The 24,875-nt window shown below is 45.5% G+C and overlaps 8 protein-coding genes across 8 annotated transcripts; 7 read left to right on the top strand and 1 right to left on the bottom strand.

Annotated features, from left to right (window-relative positions):
• Nucleotides 1-294: 294 nt before the first annotated feature.
• On the top strand, nucleotides 295-585 carry ANOM_008808 (uncharacterized protein; the record flags this gene model as incomplete). Its single annotated transcript, XM_015554064.1, has 1 exon — nucleotides 295-585. The coding sequence occupies one exon, from the start codon at nucleotides 295-297 to the stop codon at nucleotides 583-585; it is 291 nt and encodes a 96-aa protein (XP_015403879.1).
• Nucleotides 586-1,861: 1,276 nt separating this feature from the next.
• Nucleotides 1,862-3,656, top strand: ANOM_008807 (MFS transporter; the record flags this gene model as incomplete). The annotated part of the gene is made up of 5 exons (XM_015554063.1): nucleotides 1,862-1,969; nucleotides 2,037-2,057; nucleotides 2,120-2,177; nucleotides 2,243-2,302; nucleotides 2,365-3,656. The coding sequence occupies 5 exons, from the start codon at nucleotides 1,862-1,864 to the stop codon at nucleotides 3,654-3,656; spliced, it is 1,539 nt and encodes a 512-aa protein (XP_015403884.1).
• A 399-nt stretch (nucleotides 3,657-4,055) lies between these two features.
• ANOM_008806 (putative carboxylesterase) lies at nucleotides 4,056-5,871 on the top strand (the record flags this gene model as incomplete). The annotated part of the gene is made up of 6 exons (XM_015554062.1): nucleotides 4,056-4,240; nucleotides 4,307-4,473; nucleotides 4,537-4,584; nucleotides 4,644-4,825; nucleotides 4,893-5,234; nucleotides 5,293-5,871. The coding sequence occupies 6 exons, from the start codon at nucleotides 4,056-4,058 to the stop codon at nucleotides 5,869-5,871; spliced, it is 1,503 nt and encodes a 500-aa protein (XP_015403885.1).
• A 511-nt stretch (nucleotides 5,872-6,382) lies between these two features.
• On the top strand, nucleotides 6,383-8,695 carry ANOM_008805 (dynamin family protein; the record flags this gene model as incomplete). Its single annotated transcript, XM_015554061.1, has 4 exons — nucleotides 6,383-6,760; nucleotides 6,811-7,401; nucleotides 7,461-8,251; nucleotides 8,308-8,695. The coding sequence occupies 4 exons, from the start codon at nucleotides 6,383-6,385 to the stop codon at nucleotides 8,693-8,695; spliced, it is 2,148 nt and encodes a 715-aa protein (XP_015403886.1).
• A 1,891-nt stretch (nucleotides 8,696-10,586) lies between these two features.
• Nucleotides 10,587-11,852, top strand: ANOM_008804 (zinc-dependent alcohol dehydrogenase family protein; the record flags this gene model as incomplete). Its single annotated transcript, XM_015554060.1, has 4 exons — nucleotides 10,587-10,748; nucleotides 10,817-11,206; nucleotides 11,305-11,748; nucleotides 11,808-11,852. 4 exons carry the CDS (start codon nucleotides 10,587-10,589, stop codon nucleotides 11,850-11,852), a joined length of 1,041 nt encoding a protein of 346 aa, XP_015403887.1.
• Nucleotides 11,853-13,571: 1,719 nt separating this feature from the next.
• ANOM_008803 (gamma-glutamylcyclotransferase family protein) lies at nucleotides 13,572-14,120 on the top strand (the record flags this gene model as incomplete). Its single annotated transcript, XM_015554059.1, has 1 exon — nucleotides 13,572-14,120. The coding sequence occupies one exon, from the start codon at nucleotides 13,572-13,574 to the stop codon at nucleotides 14,118-14,120; it is 549 nt and encodes a 182-aa protein (XP_015403880.1).
• A 4,867-nt stretch (nucleotides 14,121-18,987) lies between these two features.
• Nucleotides 18,988-19,533, top strand: ANOM_008802 (uncharacterized protein; the record flags this gene model as incomplete). Its single annotated transcript, XM_015554058.1, has 2 exons — nucleotides 18,988-19,282; nucleotides 19,334-19,533. The coding sequence occupies 2 exons, from the start codon at nucleotides 18,988-18,990 to the stop codon at nucleotides 19,531-19,533; spliced, it is 495 nt and encodes a 164-aa protein (XP_015403881.1).
• A 1,873-nt stretch (nucleotides 19,534-21,406) lies between these two features.
• Nucleotides 21,407-22,688, bottom strand: ANOM_008801 (alpha/beta fold hydrolase; the record flags this gene model as incomplete). The annotated part of the gene is made up of 2 exons (XM_015554057.1): nucleotides 21,407-22,107; nucleotides 22,163-22,688. The coding sequence occupies 2 exons, from the start codon at nucleotides 22,686-22,688 to the stop codon at nucleotides 21,407-21,409; spliced, it is 1,227 nt and encodes a 408-aa protein (XP_015403882.1).
• Between the last annotated feature and the right edge of the window lie 2,187 nt (nucleotides 22,689-24,875).

Below are 24,875 nucleotides of genomic sequence, written 5' to 3'. Positions count from 1 at the left end.
AAAGATATTTAAACTATATTTTATTTCCTAATACGAACCCCGGTTGCTTGAGAACAACGTCAACAGTTATACTTGATGTTTGGCCTAAAAAATACCGCATTGCGTGCTTGTCAGCCGATGGTTGCATTGATTGTTTACTGTGGCTGAATGTCTCTTTGTCCTTTCTGTCACCCTCCCTTTCCTCTGATTCGCCCCGCACAAACATAACACATCGCTAATTTTTGAGCCCGGAGAGTAAAACCAGATTGGCAGAAGACAATTATTCTATCTCTAACCACCAGAATACCTCCCGAAATGCCCTCAAAAGACAGCTTTCCTCGACCCGGGGATGAAGCCCCGGACATGCCGTCTGTTGCGCCGGATGCTCTGTGCCTGGATGGCCATCTATTCCGCATCAACTATGATGTTCCAGAAGAAATCACCCAGCAACTGGAGGAACTGTACGACCGCGATGCAAAATATGGGGAGATCCCGGAGCACCTGAAAGCATACGAAACCGAAATGGAAGACTCAGATGTGGAAGAGGCAAAAGAGCTAGAACGGCTGTCAGAGGGACAAACCCAAGACAAATCCTCCAAAAAGTGAAGGATCGAAGCTGTAACCCGACCTTCTCCGCCCGTTTGGAAGGTATTATATGGATGTGCTGAATGTTATTGGAATGCCACCGACTCAAGTCTAATACGACGCAATTCCAATCCCGGCTATCAACATATGTGTGATCATGCGCGGTCGGGAGGATACATCTGGAGGAAGGAAAGAGAATAGGAAGACCATGGACAGTTCTCTATTGGCACCGTGCAACTGGTCTTTTATCCCCTGGCGCGAATGTAATTGATTGTTTCTTATTGCGAGGCCCGAGGAATGAGACTAGGGAACAAGGATGTATATTTCTAAATACTATAATGTTACGGTACAAACACAGTCGCAAGCCCTGTTCTCCACACCCTATGGTCGTATGTACTTATTTATTCTAAGTAGTAACCTATTTGTACAAGGCAGGTAGGTGGATAGTTTTATGGCGGGCGCAGGTAATAGCTATGTAAGTTGCACCCACAGATCTCTAAATCAATAAACTCAGCATAGTACATGTAGTAGGCCAAGTTCAACCTTTTAAAAGGATTGAAGTGCTCCATTAACTGGTTGTCCGAACACGTCCTTCAAAGAGTGTGCTAGTGCTTCCGCTGGTCTCCACAGTCCAAACTACAGGGTCTAGAAAAGGATAAATATGGCGGATCTTAACTGGAGGATTCATGAATGCTCAATTCAACATTGGTCGTCGCTACACGATATATCAACGCCACACCCCATTCCTGGCTATCTGCTCACAGATAAAAGATAAGATAAAGCTTAAGAAACTCTTGGCCACGTGGGTGCTGACTAAATTGACTGAGGCATAAATGCGACTATTAATAGAATATAGATCCTCGCCTGATAATAACTATAGATTCTCTTCCCCAGTCACACCATCCATCCCTTTCGTAACTATCCTTATATAAGAGGTTGAAGTATCTGGTGTGTGCTTGGCAAGTAGATAGTCGGGAATTTGAAGCGTTCACAGAGCATCTTTATACGGCTGGTAAAGATTAATTAATATAGTTCGTGCACTAGTACTACAAATAGCCGGCTTTTCTAACGGGGCCCGCGGATCCCGAGGCCGAATATTTTGAAATGCTTTTCTCTTCGCCTTTCTTTCTGAAAGACACTGAGGCAATTTCTTATCAGATTTTCGGCCTTGCTTACGGAGTAATCTCCTGGTTAATCATTTCAGACGTCCCCATTATAAGCTTACTTCGATTTTTGTATGACGTCATAGGAAATCCGAATCAAATCTGCTTCACGGTATAAACAACGTGGTAGGAAAATGCGCCTATGGCCGTCTGGTGATGGGACATCCGAACCACCGGTGTTCCTGGAGTGGAGATCATCGAAGTTTTTCATCATCTTTGTGGTGGTGTTTGCAGTTTTCACGGTACGAAGATCAAGCATGCTATATCAGCAAATGCTCAGACAGAATATGCTGATAAACATGTTGATAGGACATCTTACTCTATGGACTAGTATGTGATATGGTCATTTTGTATGACTTTGGATACCATATGATCTCTGACATAATTCATAGATAGTTCCTGTGACCCCAACTGCTCTACATGAGAGAGTGGGCCTATCGGAAGACAGTGGTATGCTAATTTGCCTATTTTTTGACATCTGTTCAATAGTGACTAACAATTGCACCGCATTTTAGAACAGAGCTGGACATCTATCTTGCTGGCGCTTTACGGAGCAGCTCTGCTGGCATTCTCACGTATGTACTGACCTAGTTTAATCACCTTGAAACATCATTCTGATAAGCATGTCAAATTCTAGCTATTGCTGGATACATAGCCGATCGAATTGAGTCAAGATGGTGGCCTCTATTGATCGGCTTGATTGCCTTGGGTGCCGCTACAGCACTGCTTTGCGTCGGTACCCATATTGGCCTCTGGATTGCGGGCCGCCTATTCCAGGGAGCATCAGCGGCAGTTGTCTGGACAGTAGGATGCGCACTTCTAGTCGATACAGTTGGTAAAGAAGAGCTTGGGCAAGCGTTGGGCTATATCGGCATGGGGATGACCCTTGGGATAATGGGGGGTCCCCTCCTTGGCGGTGTTATTTACGAACATGGAGGATATTATGCTGTTTTTGGATTAGCCTTCGCGCTGATCGGATTGGATATCTTGTTCCGAATTATCATGATTGAGAAGAAGTATGCCGCAAAATGGCTCCCTCCCACACAGGCATCCTCCCAAGACGAGAAATTGGGTAACGAAGCTGCCTCGGAAGACACCACAGAATGCTCTGGCCCTGCTACACACAATAGCGATCACAATAGAGCAGGGAGCCCGCAGGCTGTAACACCTGCATTGTCAGAAGGTTCACATTGCATCGAGAAATCGGGTGATCAAGACCTTGATCATTCCAGTCCTTCGGCAACCACTGAGCCCCATCCAGCGAAGGCCATACTCACGCTACTAGCATCGCACCGCATGATAGTCACTATATGGGCATATTTCATCCTCTCGGTCGCCCTGACCTCTCTTGACAGTGTGCTTCCCCTTTATGTGCAAGACACTTTTCATTGGGGGCAGACGGGCCAGGGATTGATCTTTGTCCCTCTATCTGTCCCGCACTTCATAGACCCCATAGTGGGATTCATTAACGACAAATTCCCGGGTGTACGGCGCTATCTTGCAGCAGGCGCACTTTTCGGAACCGTCCCAATCATTGTCTGTTTTCGATTCGTCACGGAAGACTCGATGAGACAGAAAGTACTGCTCTGCGCCCTGCTAGCCCTTCTTGGGGCCTGTCTGGCTTGCCTCATGCCACCCATTCTGGTAGAAGCCTCATATGTTGTGCAAGAGAAAGAAGAGAAGAATCCCAATATATTTGGTAAAGGTGGCGCCATGGCTCTTTCATATGGGATTTTGAATGCGGCCTTCGCCGCTGGCAGTATAGTCGGGCCGTTTTTTGCGGGCTATATTCGAGAAAGTGCCGGTTGGGCGACGATGTCGTGGGCCCTTGCAATACTGACGGGCGTGTCGGCCGTTCCAGTGCTGCTATTCTTGGGTGGATTCATTTTCAAGAAGCAGAAGAATGTGGAACCTCGGTCTGCTGCGTGATTTGCGAGGGCTGGCCGTGTATATAAGAGATGCAGAATCGCAGCATAGTACATACTTTAGATAAAAACTCGCCGCTCAGGTTAATATTACTATGCCATATTTTTAATTCCATATGTACAATCCTATTGAAATCCTCGTAAACCGCATAAAAGCCTTCTCATCCGTCCTCATCAGCCGAGCACGAAGAATCCTCCACAGGCCAACTCGCAGCGGTGGAACTCCCCGCAACAGCCCCACATGCGAAGATGATGGCCATCGGCAATACTCTGGAGGCTATCAGCCGGGACTGAGGGAAATACAAAGAGTGGGGGGTCAGATCATATCAGAAGATCATTAGCATCATTAACAATCTTTTTCTGAATACGCTATTACTAGCATCTTCTTCAGCCGTCACGAAATATGAGCACACCACAAGTTTCTCATCAAACCCTAAACGCAGATTTCAAGGGCACCGCGCGCAAAATTGGGGACACTGCTATCCACCAATTCCGCGGAATTAAATATGCCAATGTTGCCGCCAGATTTGAGCGTGCCGAACCTGTAGATAGCTTCAATGGAGCATCTATTGATGCTACCCAGTACGGGTATGTGCTATTTCTGTTGTCATTGAAGGGTTGGGTTTCTCGGTGATGTGTTAATGCATGGTTCAGGCCGAGATGCCCTCAGGCAGCTGTAGACGTGCGCCACTTGTTGCGGATTCCTGAAGATTTTGAAATCCCGGATGAGCCTGAGGATGAATTCGAATGTCTTAATCTAGACATCACATCTCCACCTTTGTCAGCTAATTCGTCTCTTCCCGTTCTGATCTGGATTCACGGTATGTACATACCTGACGGCATTGACCTCAACGTCAGAACACTCACGGCTGACTATCATCCAGGCGGTTCCCAAGTCGTCACCTTCTGCTCAGGAGCATCCAAGATCTGTGGTCAGTATGCCGCTGAGTCGTGATTCTCATTTAGTGTCCAATTATTGACTTGGTCACAGATCCGGCCAAGATTGTAGCTGACTCCATTGAGGCTGAGCAGCCCATCATTGTTGTCTCCGTCAATTATCGACTCAATATCTTCAGCTTTGGGGATGGAAAAGAGAGGAATCTTGCACTGAAGGACCAGAGACTGGGAATTGATTGGGTGCGGAAGAATATCGCCGCTTTTGGGGGTAATCCGGTATGTGTCAAGTCGTTGCAGATATCGCTCATGGTCGGTCCTATACTAAGTTCGCAACTGTTACTAGGACAACATCACTCTCGCTGGTGAAAGTGCAGGTGCTGTTTATGTTCATGCACACCTGATCACTGGACCACCTGTAAAGAGGGCAGTTTTAGCATCTGGATCCCTTTACCTCTCATCTCCGTTGCCCGTGGAGCGAGGCAATGGACTTATCCAGGTCTTGCAAACGAAGGTTCAGGAGCTTGGGCAGCCTTCCCTTCGTGAGGCCTCCGTTTCTGCTCTCATACAAGCACTGAAGGAGTGCAATGTGAACACGATGTGGATCCAGGAGGAGCCAGAGCTTGAGAACTGGGAGACCAAGCCGGAACAGGTTGGCGAGCTTATGATAGGTGACACAGAATATGAGGTGCGCTTGATAGTTATTCCATTCCAGTTATTGGATGTCCATCTCTAACCATGTCTAGTCTGTTATCTGGAGGAACGGGGTGGAAACACTAGACGGGGAGACGATTACTGCTGCCTTTGAACAAGACAAGGAATGGGGTACAAAACTGCGAAAGCTGTACCAAGTGGTCGCCGACCGCCCTACAGCCTGTAAGCTGGGTGCCTTAGATTTAGTCAATGACATTCGCTATACACTCCCTATTGAGGTTATCTCTGAAAAGCTTGCAGCAGCCAACAAGAGAGTGTATAGGTATGTGTTTGACCAAGCCAACCCATGGCAAGCTTCCAGTCGTGCTCATCATGCTGTTGATCTTCTCTATCTATTCGCGGGGGTTGATTTGTCCTTCAATCCGACTGCAGAAATGGTGGGCCAGGAGACAAGAAAACGTTGGATCCAGTTTGTCAGCGGCGGTAGCCCCTGGTCTTCAGAGCAAAGGTTCGCCTTCGGGCCACTTGGAGATTGCAAAGAAATATCAGAGGTGCAGTTTGCGGGTCGGAGACGAGTAAATCATCTCAAGGCGTTGAAAGAGGCTGGGATGGCTGCGTATATGCCTATCGCTACTGCCTTAACAGCAGGAAAGATTAGTCTCTTGAATTGAAGAGAACAAAGAATCAACAATGGAAGTTTTGGTACGCAATAGGAACTGTGAGAAATACGTCATGGCTTGTGGCGATGCTTGCTTATACTAATGCTATATTGGCTGTTGGTATAGACCTCTTAGTAGAACGATAGGGCCGGGTCTGCAGATGTATGTAAGCGCCTACCACTGAAAATATATTCATTGGATGGCAGAGAGAATCCTTCGCAGCCTTGTGCTATGGGTGTTCTGTTTGTTGCGCAGGCAACTTGCGTCAATCAGTAGCCGCCAAGGTATTCATTCACCTCTTCCCATTGCCAATCATTTTGAGGCCGCCTCTTTGCACTGCCTTTGTTTGAGCTTCCCAGTAGACATAAATTGATGCTTCAACCCGACCTCCAATTCACAACTCAAGTCTTTTTTTATTTGTTTTCATTTCCTATTTCAGCTAAACCTTTTCTGTCTTTCAAACCTCTGCTTGTATACTTTCAAATAAAACTACATCTTACAGATCGCTCTAAAGTCATTCATCATGAGGAAAGAGGCTTTCGAGAACTCGATGCTAGCCGACCCGGCACTCCTGGACAAGATCGACAAGCTGTTTGCCTGCAACGTGGGTGAGTATATTGATCTCCCACAGCTGGTTGTTGTGGGCGATCAGTCCAGTGGAAAGTCCTCAGTCCTCGAAGGTCTTACCCAGCTGCCATTTCCGCGCGATAGTGGACTTTGCACTCGATTTGCCACCCAAATTATCTTTCGCAGAGATAGAGGCTTATCCACTCGCAAAGTCATTGCCTCTATCATCCCGACATCCGAATCAGATGCCGACCGTATTGCTAGACTCAGTGAATGGCGCACTGAGAGTATCGGCGGGATAGAGCATAATCTTTTCTCCAAAGTCATGCAAGAAGTAAGCCGCAATCCTAAGTTTATCTTAAGCTTGAAGCTAACTCTTTAAAGGTCCATGAAATGATGGGAGTCGGTGGAAACTCTGCTGTGTCGACATTCTCGAAAGATATCCTCCGCTTGGAGATTTCGGGGCCGGAAGAGGACCATTTGAGTGTGATCGACGTACCTGGAATCTTCAAAAATACTACTCCAGGGTTGACTTCCAAGTCTGATATTGCCGTGGTCAGAGAGATGGTAGAAGGCTACATGAAGAACCCTCGGTCTATCATGCTTGCGGTCGTTCCTGCCAACGTTGATATCGCTACCCAGGAAATCATCGAAATGGCTCGCGAGTATGACGCAGAAGGAGAAAGAACTATTGGAGTTCTCACAAAGCCAGACTTGGTGGATAAAGGTGCTGAAAATAAAGTTGTTGATCTTGTATCAGGGAACAAGTTATTTCTTCGGCATGGTTGGATCATAGTCCGCAACTTGAACCAACAGGAGCTGACGGACAGAAACACTGATCGTGACGAAGCAGAAGAGGCTTTCAGTCGGCAGGCACCTTGGAATACAATTGCTAAAGATAGGTTTGGCATCAAGTCTTTGAGATCCCGTCTCCAAGAAACCGTTACTGAGAATGCACGACGCGCATTTCCTTCGGTAGATCTTACTTTTTTGTTCTCAACTCAACTAGAGGATCTCTACTGACTCATCCCTAGGTCCGGATGGAAATCAACAAAAGGCTGAAGGAAGCCAAGAGCTCCTTAAAGGCCCTTGGCAACGAGAGGGGGACGGCAGAGCAGCAAGCAGGCTTTCTGTTAGACATTATGAGCAAATTTCAGGAAATCACTTCCCAAGCGTTGAGTACGAGCTACGGTGAGAATGATATCTTCGACGACCATATGGACCTTCGACTTGCCACTATGGTTGTCAACCGAGACACAGTTTTCGCAGAAGACCTCGATCGATATGGCCATGAATACAATTTCAAGACCAATGGCAAAAGGAACCCTGATTCATCTGATGCAGATTCTACGACAGCGCCTTCAGATGAGCCTGGGGACCAGAACGAAGTCCAAACTCGAAAAACGGATAGCATGTCAGAACTCGATGATGTCGTTACTGAGCAGACCTACGAATCTTTTCCCTCTGACAGTGATATCTACGAGTGGTTAAATCAGCTATACCAATCATCTCGTGGGTTCGAGATTGGCACGTTCAACGCATCGTTACTTCCTACTATCATGAAAAAGCAATCAGCCAAGTGGGCTAACTTTGCTAAGGGGTATATTAGCGATGTGATTACAATTGTCCATCAATTTATCGTTAAGGTACTGGAGACTATTTGTGTGGGCAAACGTGTATTCAACAACCTTTGTTCAATCATGATAGACAATCTCTTGGACAAGTACCAGCGTGCCCTGGCACAGGTGGACTTCTTGCTACATGTGGAACGGAACCAGGCGCCCAAGACGCTCAACCACTATTTCAATGAGAATCTCCAAAGATGGTACGCTGATTCGAACAACTTTAAGGTATATTAATGCATCTGCTAACAGGTTTCAGCCGCCAAGAACGCTTGCGTTCTAAGCTTGAAAGTAAAGTCATCAGCGACAGCTATTCTGGGGAGCTCGTTCGACTGGAAGACCTTACTGTGTTAAACCACATGAGCAACTCTGAGTACACGGTTCATGATATTCATGATATCCTCGAATCGTACTATAAGGTAGCTCGGAAACGATTTGTAGACAACATTTGCATGCAAGCGGCAGATTATCATCTCATCACCGGGCCAGAGACCCCCACAAAGCTTTTCTCATCCTCGTTGGTCAACAGATTGTCTAAGGATGAGCTCAAGGACATAGCGGGCGAGGATGCATTCACTGTACAGCAACGAATGAACTTGCAGAAGACGATCAGGGAACTTGAAGAGGGTAAGAGGATACTGTTCTAAGGGCAAGTGTTGGTTGGAAGTACAGCGAAGCGAGCTGAGGTTGGAGTTTGTGGAAATAGGCAAGCCAAACAGCTGGTATTCGAATAGTCTCAATGCAAAGGTGGAATTGAATAAGGAAATATTTCAGTCAGCAATTCATACGTAAGGTAGCCATGCATTGCCCTGAGCATTGTGTGACAGCAAAAAGGTAAGGAGAGGGCAGCTCTGAAGTATTCTATCCCAGAAGATTGAAGGTTCAAGAGGCAAAAAGCAATGACCAGACTGGGGCTCGATCCCAGGACCTTATCGGTGTTAACGATACGTGATAACCAACTACACCATCCGGCCAACTGATGAGTTTTAAGTTTAGTATTTGACATGATAAAGCAAGGGTAACAAAATCCCAACAAACCACTTGGTAAGGGTTATGTTGTCTGTATCTGTGCACTCAGTAGGCTTTTGTCGTTGCATGTCTGTAGACCATGTGAAGTAAGCTATGTAGGAGTCATAAATGCCAGAGCTATAATTAATTTTGGTCAAATCAAAGCGTATTGTTTTCAGATTGCGCCGAAATAGAGTATAGTACATAACAAACGTTCTATAGAAGGGTATGAACGCAAGGCGATCTCTGTAATGTTTAGCCCAAGCAAAAATGGGCATGTCTGTAAACACTGATAGATCTGGTTTAATAGAGAAAATGCGTTATCATGTACATAGGTACTAGACTTATATGATAGGCCCCGGCATAAATACTCGAATGAATCCATGAATTCACCTTGCCAACATCAGTTTTAAACCCGCCCCCTGATATATGGGACTCCTGGGACCTCACACCCCGCAGGAAGAATGGTATCAAAAAAGTGTAGACCATGCGCGTCAGGCCATCACTCTCACTACTAACCGCGTTTTCTTTTATCCCATAGCATCGGCACTTAGTATCTGCCGGAGTATTCCTCTTAAGATGTCGTGTATAGACCTTGAAGTTTTTGAAAGGGGAAAAATCAGCCACCTGGACCCAGGCCAGGGTCAAGAACAGAGCGTTGAATCCACAGCTTCAATTCTTTCAGAGAACGTAGTAGATTCACTTTTTTGGAACAATTCCATTAGCTAGGGCTATATATTACCTGTCAATAGATGGAACTATGCTGAATTTATATCACATGACTTTAACCAATACATTGTCTGTTCTAATTAGAAGAAACCTAGCCGCCTAGAAGTTACCAGCATTACTTACAACCTCTCCTTGTATATCTCCTCTGTACCCCCTGTGTTGTGTATTGAATCATAGCATACCATTTACGAGGTTCAGAGGACCATTTGAACAAACTAGACGAGAGACTGATACCCCGCAGTATGCGAACTTCATCCTACATAAGCAGAAATATTTTTCAGCTACCTGGCCATGGAAGAGCGAAGTGAAAAGGGGATTATCCATTAATCTCTAGTTGAACGTATATTTGAGGAGAGGGACACAGATTGATCTAAACATTAAAGCATCCTAATAAGCAACATGCGCATAAAATCTCATCTTTTGCCGCTTTCATCTCATTTCTTTCACTTTATCTTTTGTTCTTATATTTACCTCTACTCTTTTTAATTGTTTCTAGCGGCAAGCGTCAATAGCTCTGTCCGCTAGGTAGTATTCGGTGTTTGCCATCGGGGCGAGCCAAGGCCGAGTCATGACATCGGTGTCAACTCAAATTTCTGAAGGGAGTTCTGACTCTAGAACGGAATTGTTCAGACAAGGTGCTAGCTACTATGCGGTCTGGACCACATAAAGTAGAATCGGGTTCCCTTTTAAGTTCGTGAACCGCAATCCTAAAAAGCCCGAGAGAATCACACCTTTAACGTTCACTAAGCCTGGTCATTTTCTTATGAATCAGCGGTTCCAAATTCTATTCTACTACCCCAAATGGCCACTACCACGATGAAGCAATGGGTTATTGAACACCCAGACAAGGAAATGAAAGGTATGAAATTGGTCGAAGTTCCTCTTCCTCAGGTCGGCGGTCGTGGGGTCTTGGTGAAATTCCAAGCGGCTGCTCTTAATTACCGCGATTGTGCTATCGCAAAGGTGAGATTAGCTATATAGCTATACATGCCTCTTAAGGTAAATAGTCCCTGAACTAAGTAAGTTAATAGGGGACATTTCCCTTTGCTCACAAATATCCCATCGTGCCTGTTTCCGATGGTGCTGGTGTGGTCGTCCAAGTTGGCCCTGAAGTTAGAGAATTTAAAGAAGGTGACACAGTCATGACTATCTTTAATCAGGGCCATCAATATGGCGATATTGATCCTTATGCGGCATCAACTGGTGTTGGCGGTACAATTGATGGTGTTCTCCGTCAGTATGGTGTTTATGACGAGTCTGGATTGGTTAAAGCTCCAAGGAATCTTAGTGCTCTGGAGAGTAGCACTCTCCCAGGCGCAGCACTTATAAGTTGGAATGCATTATATGGACTCCGACCAATTAAAGCAGGGCAATGTGTGCTGGTTCAGGGAACTGGGGGTGTTAGTGTCTTTGGTCTGCAGGTATGTCTTGTGGTTATTTATAATGTTTTTTGACTTTTGACTCCGCCCGTCCAGAGTCATCCTTCTATTACGAAGGCTAACAGGGTGGCTACTTGTAGTTGGCTAAAGCTGCAGGTGCAACGGTTATTGCTACAACCTCCTCTGAGGAAAAGGCTAAGATATTGAAGCAGCTAGGGGCTGACCATGTTCTTAGCTACTGGTCTAATCCGAATTGGGGTGAACTTGCTCGTCAGCTTACCACAGATCAACGGGGAGTTGACTGTATCATTGACATTGGTGGCACAGATACACTTGAACAGAGCTTGAAGTGTATAAAAATGGAGGGAGTCATCAATTCGGTTGGCTTCTTAGGCGCCAGTGACAAGCCTCAGCCAGGGCTTCTTGAAGCCCTGAGCCATATCTGCACAGTTAGAGGTATCTGTGTGGGCAGCCGTGCTATGCTTAAAGATATGGTCCGGGCATTTGAGGCAAACGACATCCATCCTGTCGTTGATGAGAAAGTTTTCACTCTCGAGCAAGGAAAGAAAGCATTTGAATATCTGGTCAGTAATGAACGATATGTGTTTTCTCGAATTTTAAGTACTAATTCACTTCGACACAGGCTGCCCAGAGACATATTGGAAAGGTCGTTGTGCAGATCAACTAGCTTGAACTGTATATGCTGGAGACCATCTTCTATTGGTGTTTAAGCCAACATAGGAGGGGAAACACTGTTTATTAACAATTTATGCGTCCTTTTTTCTCTTTGGCATCTCTATAACTATGGCTGAAGGAGTCTTTGCAAGATATCTGTGTTTTTCTGGGCTTTGTTCCCTAATCTCTAATCTGCTACTTAGTATATATATATATATTGAAAGTTTTGTTGAATATGCTCCTGTTGTTGTTGTTGTTCTGTTTTCTGGTTCGTTGTTGGGTATTCTGCTGTTCAGCGCCCCATAACTTTTTTATTTCTTTTTACCGTTTTTATTGTTCTGCCGCTCTGTGTCTTTTCTCTCCGCTTTTTCCTTTCTTTCTGTGTTGTCCCTTCCTTATCTATCTTTATCATCTACTTCTATCTATTGTGCTGCTGGGCTCCCATTTTCATCCTTTCTTGATTCTCTCTGGATCTTCGCCTGGCGTATATTACCTTTGCCATCTTCTGCACCTCTGCGTGCCTGTGTTATGTTTATAGAGTCACTGCGTTTGCCCTTACGGTCTATGCAGCTGTGAGGTCGACCTCGATGGCCTCACTATCGATACCGCTTCCGGGTCGATACCGCTGGCCTCCAGTTCAATAACACTGTGAGGCCTTCGACTTTGACCCGGCAGACAACTCTCCGGCAGTCCCACCGCAGCGAAGGAGCAATGAATACGCTGCGAACAATCGTTGCGATAACTCATTGCTCAAAGGAAAATCAATCATCACTTGCCTGAGTCTTGTGAATCGTTGCAGTCACCCCGCGGGAATTGCAGGCTTGATGAATGATGGCGGCGCAAGATATTTCTCATGGAACTTCACAAACCTGTACTACGGTGGCTTGGCTACTATCGAATTCAGACAGACACTGGGGGCAATTGACGAAACAATGTGTATACCATGGGTAGAGTTTGTGGTAACTTTCGTTCAAGGGTCTAAGATGACCTCATCCTATCGGGACCTTCTTCAGTACTCTCGAGATGTCGAGGGGCTTCGCAGGTTCCTTACGAGACATGAAGTCTCTGGGTTCAAACATTCTCTCTTAGACCATATTTTCCGAGGGAAATCCGGATTTGTGGTACCAAAAGCTGTCCGAACTTTGAGCGAGGAAGAGCGGACAGCGTTGCGGGCCAAGATGGAAGAGGGTTGCAAGAAAAATCTTATGATGACGAAGCTTGGTCTGAAGCCCAAGTAGAAAGCATCTTTCTAGCTGATTGTCGCGCAGTAAATCCAGGAGAAGCAACTTAACAATACAGCATTAGTCCAATCTCTACTGTCATGAAGGTCACTACGTAGGGATTACATAAGGTTACAATGCAACCTGTGCCATGAGAGGAGCTACTGTACCTACACAAGAAGCTTAGTATCGGCTCCTGCCGCGACCAACTTGACTTCCTTACCTTCTCTCATTCCAGGAACACGCAGTGGTAATAATCCAAGTTTATCAGAATGATTCGATATTCTCACTGCGCTTGAATTAGCCTGGCCTCCTTGTCCAGTAGGGCGGACATCCTCCACGCATCTAACAGCAAGTCCTCCAAGCTTGTGAGGGGTAAGAGGTTAAGACCCAGGCCTGACACTCCAACTTACTCTACCAATCCAGTCCATCCCCTCGGACTTCGACTTTGAACCGCTTTTCGAAGCCCATAGGAAGCCAGGTACCTTACGAAGCGTTTTGACACAATCAGAATGAGCGAGAACCGGAGACCACTTCCCCCGCTATCCCCCATGGCTCGCAAATTCCTCGCATACAAGGCTTCGGAAGATCCACAGTTACGTTTTGCATCCCAAGCCAGGTCCCCTGGATATTCCGAAACAGACTGGCCGCAGACGCCTTACAGTGAAGGTTATTTCTTCTTCTACGGGACACTGATGGACTCCTCCACACTTGCCAGAGTTCTGCAATTGTCTGAGCCTCCACAAATGCGACCAGCCAGAGTTATAGGCTACACGACCAAGCTCTGGGGAAAGTACCCGGTCCTTGTCAAAGGAAAGCCATTTCAACCAGTTGACGGCTTAGCCTACAAAATTCGTCTGCGGGAGGATTGGGATCGGCTTCTTGCCTACCATTCCGATCATTATGATCTGGGATATATTTTGATTGACTTTCTTGACACTGGAGAAAAGGAAGTCGTGGGGTTTGCCTTTGAGTGGAAGGGAGACCCCGAAGAGTTGCGAAATGGAAGCTTTAGCTTGGAAAAGTGGCTGCAGGAACGGGACTTGACCGGATCAAAATGACAGCATGGGTGCGGACAGACATCGAAGGATAGAACAGGTTTTGCGTCTCAGATTATGGACTTCCGGAGTTTAGTTGTTGATGTGAAGAACTTGCGCATAGCTATTGGTATTGAATAAGTTGATTGCAACTCCTGAACTGTCTCCCGACTCATCCAATTTAATTTTAGCCGCCATGAAGATCACTTCCTCTGGCTTTTTCACCAGGTTTACTTTGTCCTGTTCTACCCCTGGCAGTTCTAAAACAACCTTAAATCCGTACCAACTCCATGGTATGGAGTACTAGCTACAGGACTTCGTTTACGAGAGACCCGTCACAACTAGCAGCCCACATAAGCGTCAACTTCTCATAATCTAATGCGCATCTAAGCTTCTTGCACGAAAACTCAGTGGACTTCTACGAAGCTCCACACTTATGTATTTACTTAGCCAACACTAGATGACTCACAGCTAATTTCGTCCGTTACCTCGGAGACTGGGAAACCTCGCTGTCAGGGAACGGGCCCCTGACGAAGATCAAACGAGGGAGGAATTATTACCATCTATAATTCAGATTCATGTCTATACTATTGTATTAATAACTAGACTACGGCATAATTGACATCTTTCAGCCTCTAGGACGCGTCGATTATATTAATTAGTACTCTGGAAAGGCCCCGGAAAGCTTCCGAGTCCGAGAAGCCAAGCAGGAGCAAAAGTAGTCCAACTGAGAGCGATGTAGCCCTTCTACTGGTCGGCCGTTTCGGACCCTGACAGTCCCGCAGTCTCTAGGGCTCGGAGAGGTTTTGTGATAATATAGCGTACTTAGGGCTACAGACACGTAGATCTATATATAGTGCGTGTGCAGACACATTACCAGGTAGTGTATACAGTATACAGGAAGATAGATGCTTGCAAAAGGTCTGAGGTGGTCAACACAGCAGCTTTTTCAAGTCTTTGAATTAATCGAGAATGTTAATGTAGCCACCGTGAAATCTGGCAAACGCTAGACATCATCGGTTCTGAGGTGTTGCGAACGTTATGAGCCTAGGTTCATAAGGAGCTCGATCGAGCTTTACAGGACATCGCATTTCAGACAATATAGGCGTTCTAGTGGAAGCCGAGGGAAAATGATGCCTGGCGACCAAAGCGAGAGGGACAACGGAGTGGCAGATCTCGGCGATTTGGATCAATAGCAAAATATCTCACCAACACTGTTAAATACAGAGGCGGAACGTGCTACGAAGAAAGGAAAGGGGGCAACAGAGGCAAAAACATTGACCAGACTGGGGCTCGATCCCAGGACCTTATCGGTGTTAACGATACGTGATAACCAACTACACCATCCGGCCGAATGATATAATTAACAGTTCTTTCAGACACCATAAGCCAGGGTTTATCTGCCAGGCACAATCTACAGTGGAAGATATTCGAGATCCTCATTCACCCTCAGATGTTAATGTTATGTTGGCATAACCAAGCTCGTTATTTCGTCTTTCACATAAAAGACGGGTCTTTTGCAACATACTGCTCACTGACACATAACTCATGAGTGACATGTTACCCAGTGTGTATTTCATGCTGTAGCTTCCATGCCTGTCCGAGGGTCTTGCCAACACTGTGCTAAATTATATATCATACTTTTAATTGTATTCCGTAGCTCCAACCATACATACTACCATCAGGTAACCCGTCAATAGTAAATACCATGACACACAAAGTAACTAGTACCCGTAAATTCAATATCCATGGCAGCGAGAGCAATCATATTCAGCTTATCAAAAACTAGTAAAGCCGGCCGAAGGTCTGATGAACCAATTATACACATAAACCTCATATGGATATTGAGTTTGGAGGTAGTCAGAATATCGAGATGGGCAAAAAGGGGTTGGTACCTCCACACTATATAGTAATGACAAGGGGTTGCCCATTCAAAGATTGCTTGCATATATGCACTTTTTAAACTTAGGGCTCTCGATGGCCTAGTCTAGGAGAGGAGACTTTGGGAAGAGCAACGCTGTGTTTGTTTAGCCTTATAATGTCAAATAAAAGCGGCACAATCCATCAGTTGGCCGGATGGTGTAGTTGGTTATCACGTATCGTTAACACCGATAAGGTCCTGGGATCGAGCCCCAGTCTGGTCAATGTTTTTGCTATCCATTGCTCAGTCGTACACAGGCACCATTATCTGGCTCCTTGTGTCTAATTCTACCTTTTTGGACTCATATACATCACTCTCTAGCAGATGCAGGGAAGCCAGCCTGTTCAAGCATCATTCCGTGCCAGTCATCCTGGCCATATACTCACTAACTCTTCCAGTCCCGTGCAAACCGAGCCCAAGCAACCCTATTCAGACTCCTAACATACATCGCGGTGGAATACGTCCTGGCAACCCACCACACTGGTGCTGCGTGCTCGAAGGATAGATTCCATAGATTGCTCTTCATACATTGCTCTCCGATCTTAGAGGAGCCAAGCATTGTGGCTCGACTAATAAGCGAAACGTAGCAATGTCTCCTCAGGTATTTACATAAGCATTTCTCTGATCCCCGAGTGAGTCCAATACGTGACTATTGAATTCTGACATGGAAAATGAGGGTCTAAACTGGATAATTCACCAATGACGACTGCAAACGCGGTGTCACAAGAGAACAATGATAGATTATCACTACATAGGCACGCTGATGAGTGCCCCTATGCGGAGAGAAAAGAGGTACAAATGGTGCTTAGGAATACATTGACGCAGGGAACCAAGCATACCATAAAGGCAGCCAGCGATATCATTGAAACCTTGGAGATTGAAAAAAACTCCTGGCTGCTGCAGTGGATAGAGCAAAGTAGAAGATTGAACTATCGACTCAACTTGGAAACCTTGGCCCGCCGGATGTTTGTATCGATAAGCACTTTATTGCGTTCCACCCTGCTTCACACCTTGGCTATGTGTCGATGGCAGAGCTCTTTGATTTGAGTCTTAATAGCGGAGAGATCTAATTCATTAATAGCAACAGCTGTCAGGAATTGTGCTGGGCCCGGAGACAAAAGACATATGAACACGGCTCAGATGTTCTGCGAATGTAAAGCCGAAATCAAGATTATCAAATATGGACAAATGCCAGGTTTGACTGTCTTGCATCAAGCCGTTGAGTCAAGAAATTATGAGATTGTTGCGTATCTCATCAAGCATGACGCTCAAGTCAACGTCATTGATGAGGATTCTGGAACACCCTTATCACTGTGACCAGCGAGAACCTTGCTATTGTGAAGTAGCTATTGGAGATAAAGTCGACCCAAACCTACAGACTGGAGAGGAAGTGACACCGCTGAATGCGGCTATACATGCCGACCACCTGGACATTTGTCTTACCTTGTCCATTCTGGGGCCTACTGAACGCGAACATGGAGCATAAAAGGTGGCAATCCTTGCTCGTGTAGTAACAATGCCATAGTTCACCATCTCCTCGAAAAGTAACATAAGGAGAATTGGTAGCGGTTCAAGCCTCTCGGAGTACCACCTTATGGGGGTTACTGGGATGTGACCCGCATTCAATACTGGTTCCTTGGACAGTAGTAATAGCTTTGGATTTGTTAAAAGCATCGACAATAGGGGAAGAATACTTGCCAAGGATTTGAAGTAAGCAGAAAAAGTAAAGAGTAAATTCAAGAAGAGTTTCTCCCAAGGGTATCCGACACCTCGGCCTTATCCTGGATCCCATGCATTTCACCATACATGGAGTTCTGGGGACGGGCAAGAGAACCTGGTTATAGCTAGCATGCTTTTGATATGAAAGTATTTGGCCAGTTTGAGGTGACTATCTCATGATGAATAGATTGAGCCTCGAGATTCTAGTCTCATAGTGGGTGCTGTTCCTGGTTGAGTGACAAAGGAGAATAAAAATTTACAACTCGTCTCCTATCCTAGCAATATGTTTTCACTACTCAAGAATAACTATACATAAGGAGTTAACTTTCAGCCGACAGTAAGCATTCTGCAGATACCTACTGAATGTATTAAGACTGAGTTTTCGTTGAGTTCTTGTTTGACCTACCGCAGAAGGACGACTTTGACCATACTACTAGTAGTAGCACCATCTAGGGTTATTGGGATGGCAGCGCGGGAGGTGTCTAACGGCCGGCTTTCTCTTCTGTAGTCAAATATCAAAGCAAGTATTCAACAATTGGCCGGATGGTGTAGTTGGTTATCACGTATCGTTAACACCGATAAGGTCCTGGGATCGAGCCCCAGTCTGGTCATTGCTTTTTGCATCATCTATCTTTCTAGATAGTACCCGGAAACTCTTTTTTTTATTATTTTTTGTCTTTGTTGCATTTCTCGCGATATCGTTCTACAGTAGCCTGTGAAGTCATCGAGATCCGTTCCGCGGAGTCAACCTTTCAGAGTACCACTTGTGGTTTAGTATAATTTTCCTCCGTTCTCACTCAATTTATGTCAAAGAAAACACTGGAATCAAAGTCTGGGTACTATATTATATACCTGACCTTATGACTGTTAGATCTTTGTTACCTGGCAGAACACGCCTTGGCCCGCGGCACGTTTCGTTTCGAAGCTAGCAGGACTGGATGCTATACCATATGCCCTATTGGAAATTACGGACATAGGTTTATATTGACCGTAGATCAGTAAACATATGTCTATATACTTGATGACAGTCTTACTGAGGCACACTGAGTCCTAGCCTGCTTTGGCGGCATACACCACCTAAGAATTATGTCACTCATACCTACTTCAAGAGTCGATGCCTAGTTATGACGTCCTTGAAACTCGTCATCACATCCTCGACGTAGCCTTTCTCCTTCAGAAATTCTCAAAGCACGACTGCACTCTACCTTGCCACATTTCTTAGCTACATCGCGCTCGAAACTATAGCCTGTCATGTCTGAACGTCCACAAACCGAACTACCCCAAGAAGAGGTCCTGGAAAGAGGCAACTCTAGGCAAAATGATACGATAGAGCATCCTGAGCCCACATACCAAAGGCCAAGTCAAAGAAACCCGGTCTTGGGAAGCACAGCTCTCCAAGACGTTGACCTAGAAAGAGGGGAGGGTCTTGGGCCTTCTACCATCAACAAAAACAAAAAGGCTTCAAAGAAGAAGAGATATATTTTTGGAGTTCCCGACAACCCCTTTGATGACTCGGAATCGGACAATGAATGGATGCGGCGCGATGGTAAGACATACCTTTGGCCTGGACTCGAACTGGAAGCTAAGCGTTTCACAGATGAAAATGAGCCAAAGCCAGAGAACAACAATTCCGAACAAGGGCCTGAACAGCACCACAATACTTGCTGTCAGAGTATTTCGAGGCTCGCCCATGAGATACCATTCGTAGCGTACGTTTGGTTCACCATCGTTATAGGTCTCTTGCTTCTAGGAGTCGGCGTGGCTCTTCTAGTATTATTTCCCAGGAGAAAGAAATAAGCTCCGGCTCTTTTTGGGGCAATGTTTTGAGATCAGTTGTACCTTATTCGGAGAATGATGGTGAGTTTGGTTTTTTGGGGAACTTGGCTGGCATATTCTCGGCACTTGATTAATGGGAATTTGGCATTATTTATGTCTTTTTGGCTGCAGGTTGGTGGTGGACTTTGCTGGGATCTTATATCATGAAATTTATATTATATCGGGCCGACGATATGGAGGTACTGCTCAGGATATCGTCTTCAAGTAGCCTGCAGGACCTTAGATCTCATTATAGCTTGCACCTAAATTGTAAGGCACTCGGTTAACCCTTCGTTGTGGTTGTTTTATAGTGGTCTCGAGAGAAAATACCCAAGACTTAGGGTTCTAATGATATAGTGGGCCGAATGAACAGAATTACTTGAGACTGCGAATCATGGCTTTACCTATTTCATGAATTTTCTTCAACAAGTCAAATCATCTGGGGAGACACGACTGATATGTCTACTAGTAGTACTGCGGTATCGCCCATAATAGGGCATTATGTCGTAATGAAGCATGACAACTACATATGAAGTCAACCACGGATCTATCCTGAGTCATACAGCGATCAACTTCGACATTCTCTCCAGCCTTGAGTTCCTTCTAACTGGAACATTTTCACAACTCAGTCTGAATAGCACCTCGCGCATGACTTTATCATGTCTCCATCCACGGAAACACTGCCCCTATATGATCTCGAGGTAGGCAAGGGTATTGGGTATGATCCCTCCCAGGGCAATAACACAGAAGTCTACCCATCTACACAAGATTTAACTCCATGTCCTAGTCTAGATAGGCCTCCCTCATACAGGAGCCAAGACCCAGCTCAGCCCACAGAGCAGAAGGGTAAGAGCAAGAACTACTAGAACTACACGGGTAGTATTCGTGAACATCCATGATTAATTCAATCTTTGTCAGCAGATTCGCCAAAGCTCAAATATTCGAAATGCCTTAATATGAAAGAGATGTGGGGAAAGATCGTTTCCAGAGCCCACAAAGTCGGCGACCACACTGTCGAGATCACTCGTGCTATTCTCCGCGCAGTATTCCGGATGTTCAGACAAGTCTTGAAATGGATAACCACTAAAGTTTTAGCGGTGGGAAAAGTGATTCTCAAGATAATATGGTTCCTGATATTCTGGATATCTTGTATTATCTGGGGCGCTTTTGTTGCTGCTGTTTTGCTTGGGATCCCTCTTTCGCCGGTTATATATCTTATTTACTGGTGGATCCGCTACGAACAGCACATTCAACACCAGTGGCTTTGGATTGCCGACGCCGCAGTGCCTGGCAAGAACTGCACCTGGTATTTTAACGGTTTTAACGGATCTGAAAGCCTTAACAATCACTGGATTTGGGCTATACCAAAAAATTTCGTTATCAAGGAAGGTCTGTCTAACATTGCGCTTTACCCGGCGGGCGAACCAGTTGCTTATTCGGTTTACATTTGGCCATATTGTCCGACGTGATTCGAGGCATCGCGTGAGTCAGAATTAATGGGCTTCCCATTGATTGTGTGGTTATGCGGTTGATATTTGCTTGGGTCTACGGCTGTACGGGATGTGCTTTGTTGATTGAAAGTTGGTTGAAAATCTAAACTTCAATATGTGCTTCGCGTCGCTGTTTATTTACGAAGACATGGTCAGAGTTCGAAAAGGGGTCAAAGAAAATGTTATCTTATCTAAGTACCAGTGAAGGTCTTACCTCTGGAGAGATTTGAAGCCGAGTATACATTGCAGTGAGAGGTGAAGCGCAGGCGAGCATTAATAGATATTTGGCGAATTCACCGAGACAAACGACGCCTAGAAAAGTCTATTCTAGACACTATATAGAACCATGTTGGTCGAAGCAGAGCTCAATTTGATTCGAATCCATCGGGTGTGGTGCCTCCAGCATGGAGGAAAATGCTCTTCAAAACCTCAGCAGACTGAACTAAACTGTCGTGATCCAACTCCGGAAAGGTCCTTGATTCGAAATCAATGGTCTCCTTGAATTCCCTCGTATTACATGCCCAACACTCCTCTACATACTCTTGGCCAGCTTTCCCAATCATGGAGTCATTGCCCGCGAAATACGCCCTTACCTTCAGCTTTTCCTCTCCTGCTCGTCTATGTCTCCTTCCCTCAAGAGTTGCTAACTCCTTCACGTAAGTCCCGTAGTCATCACACTTTCCCCATGTCTTTCCACTATCAGACCCCTTCCGCAAGCACTGTAAAGCCTCACTGTTTGCACCGACAGTGCTTTCCTCGAACATGAACTGGAACATCAAACTATCGAGCTCAGCCTGCACATCTCGAGAGAGTCCGTACTCATTCTCAATCTGTCGTCGGTTCCTCTCTAACTCCGTCGTGTTGTCTTCACCGCTACTGAAACCAGAGCCGGAGGAGATAACATCTGAGGTCTTCGTGATAGCAACCCCGCTTGAGGTAAAAGCTGGACCCGCTTTCAAAAGAAGAAACTTTGGAATCAGATTCCAGATGCTGAATGCTTTGACCGGTACATATTGGGCCATTTGCATGGACGTGACGTGGGAATGAGAAGGATGTACCCAGGGTGCTATCTTCGTTAATATTTGGAGCAAACAAAATACCAAAGGAGTCGAAGGAAATACCCAAAAAAGCGACGAATGGCCTCTCTGGATGGAGAAGGTCACGACAATGGAACAGGGTATTCAATAAATAAATGGTCCCGGCACAATGTGAGACCAGCGCTACATGTTCGACTTCTAGATGCGCTAGGAGACGGGGCACTAGTTCGATCCAGATGGAGAGTCGTTGATCTAGCGGGACGTCGGTGGAGTTGCCCATTCCGGGGCTGTGTTGGATGGTTAGCATTGAGAAGGACCATGGGTTTTGGGATGAGTGGAACAACCGATCGACTATCAAGACACGCACGCCATGTTTCTCTGCAATTGCATGTATAAATACGCCGAGATATCGGGAGGCGAACATGCCCGGCATAAAGAGGATGGTTCGAGGATTCAGATTCGTTGAACTGGGAGTGGCTCCGACGTCCGCATAAGTGAAGGTGAGGCTGTCATGCTCCCCAGTGGCGGGGAGTGTGTAGCGGCGGTGGAAATGAGAGTTGGAGATGTAGCCAAGAGCAATGGCGCGCGGGGAATTAGAGTCGGCGGACATGATTATCCTTGTATCTTTCCCGGCGTTGTTCGATACCTGTGAATGATAATGTTCAAGGTTGGTCAAGGTATGTAGGGTCGTAGTGGAGATATTCAGGTTTGGATTAATGCAGTTGCCTTGCTGGTGGCTTGACCAGCTGACAGGCTTCCAACTTACTAAGTAATTCACCGTTAGGACCGTTTAGACCTAGGCGGCCAAATCTACTAAGCCCGCTTACCAATGTTTAATCAGTATTCAAAAGTAGTAAGTGTATATTTCAAGGCTAGCTATAAGCCCTGCTAGACACCAACTAGTATTCAGCTGCCAAGACGTCTTTGGGGGCCAATTTCAGCCTATACTAAAACATAACGAGACACTTGGCAGGCTAGATACTAAGCAGAGGCGTTAGGTAAAAGGACTTTTACTATGTTATAATATAAACCCAATATCTACAGACGCCAGATGTCAAGGTAGCTTTGGAGGCCAAGTCTAGCCCGCGCTAAGACATGGCTAGATACTTGACAGGTTGGATGATCAGCAGAGGCGTTAGGTAAGAGGACTATTGCAGGAAAACTATTTTATAAAGAGAACTGAATATCTACAGTCTACAGATGCTAAAGCATCTTTGCGGGCCAAGTTCAGTCCACGCTAAGACATAACCAGGTACTTCGCGACGTCGGACGGTTAACCGAGGCTAATACCAACTTTGATCGTCAAGCCTATAGAAAGTTTATTGAGGTGAGCAATATACCTTATGGATCACTTTAGAGGCCTTCACAAGACCAACAGTAGTAGCACCGCGCGACTTGGCTAGACTAGGCTCGCCGCTAGATTCAAAATATCCCACGATCTCAGCGTAGGCCGGGCTTGGCCTCCAAAGATGCCTTGGCAGTAATAAGTCTTGACTAAATAGTAATCAGAAGTCAACGGCTAATAGACACTGCATTCCACATAGCTAACTCTAACGGGCTAAGTGACAAGGCTAGTGACTAATTTTATAGAATGCCTCAAACTATCTGTGATTAGCGCTACCTGAATACAACCTTGAGGCCTTTATAATACAACTCTCAGTCACGTGTCTGTCTAGTACTTCTCTGCACTACATTAAATGTGTGGAAAATTCTTTCTTGTGTTTTCTTATACTGATAAACACTTCTTATTCTCTCGATAATCATTTTGGACGAAGATTTTAATTTCTGAATATCTACTTCCAGTACCTCCACCAACCATTGGTCGGCTCTTACTCCTTCCTACCTGATATACTACTATGTATACTTCTGCTTACATTTAACCGAAGAATATAGAATTCTACATTCAACACACTTACCGATATATAAACAAAAATATATACGTTGACACAATATGGCATCAATCGGTCCCGCCCGCTGTGCAAACCACACCGGCTTCCCAGAGCTCCTCTATCCCACGCCTGCGGCCTACCGATCTACCAACGCTGGAACGCATCACAAGACCCCTACACAACGTTAGGAGAATGCTGCAATGAAGTAAATGGTAGTATAGGCTACTTTGGCAAGGAGAGCTGCGCTGCCTATTGCAATGCCACGGAGAGTACGCACGAGCAGTTAGAGAACTGCCTTTGGGACTCGAAGAATATCAATCAATTCGGGTGCTCTGGTGCTGCAGCGAGGAAGGCAAGTCTCTCAAATGCGATAGTAGTAATGGGGTTAGTTTGGTTGGTCTTTATAAATTAACACTAGAGAATGTTCTCGGTTTGAAATATAATAATTTCAGCTCTTTGCATCTAGGACATCACTAGGTCTTGACTATAGAGGTTCTATGCTTTCTAAGTTGAGTGAAATCACATATCTACATTAGCAAGCTTTTGATCGAGAACATTGACTATTTTAATACCACAAGCTAAACTCATGTCTCCAGGCCAGTTCACTGCTAGGTCTAATATTAATTGACGTGTTTATATGGATGATGCAAGAGACGATTGTGGTCCAAGGGATTTATCTCAACATTGACGTGAGCTTTCCATTATATTATACAATATGTAAGAAATGTCTTGAATAAAACAGTCAGCAATACAAAGATATCTATGGAAACACCTGATCCAATCTCTTGCATTTGCTAACTGAACAACGCCTCACCTCTAGACTCTAGAGCGAACTCCAGATCGTGATGTCTTCCCATACATACCTGCATAAAAGGAGAAACCCTGCGGAAAGTCACCAGTGTCCTTAA

Source organism: Aspergillus nomiae, assembly GCF_001204775.2.
Source record: "Aspergillus nomiae NRRL 13137 chromosome Unknown contig00302, whole genome shotgun sequence".
Taxonomy (NCBI): domain Eukaryota; kingdom Fungi; phylum Ascomycota; class Eurotiomycetes; order Eurotiales; family Aspergillaceae; genus Aspergillus; species Aspergillus nomiae.
This window is presented reverse-complemented; position numbering and strand designations above follow the sequence as displayed.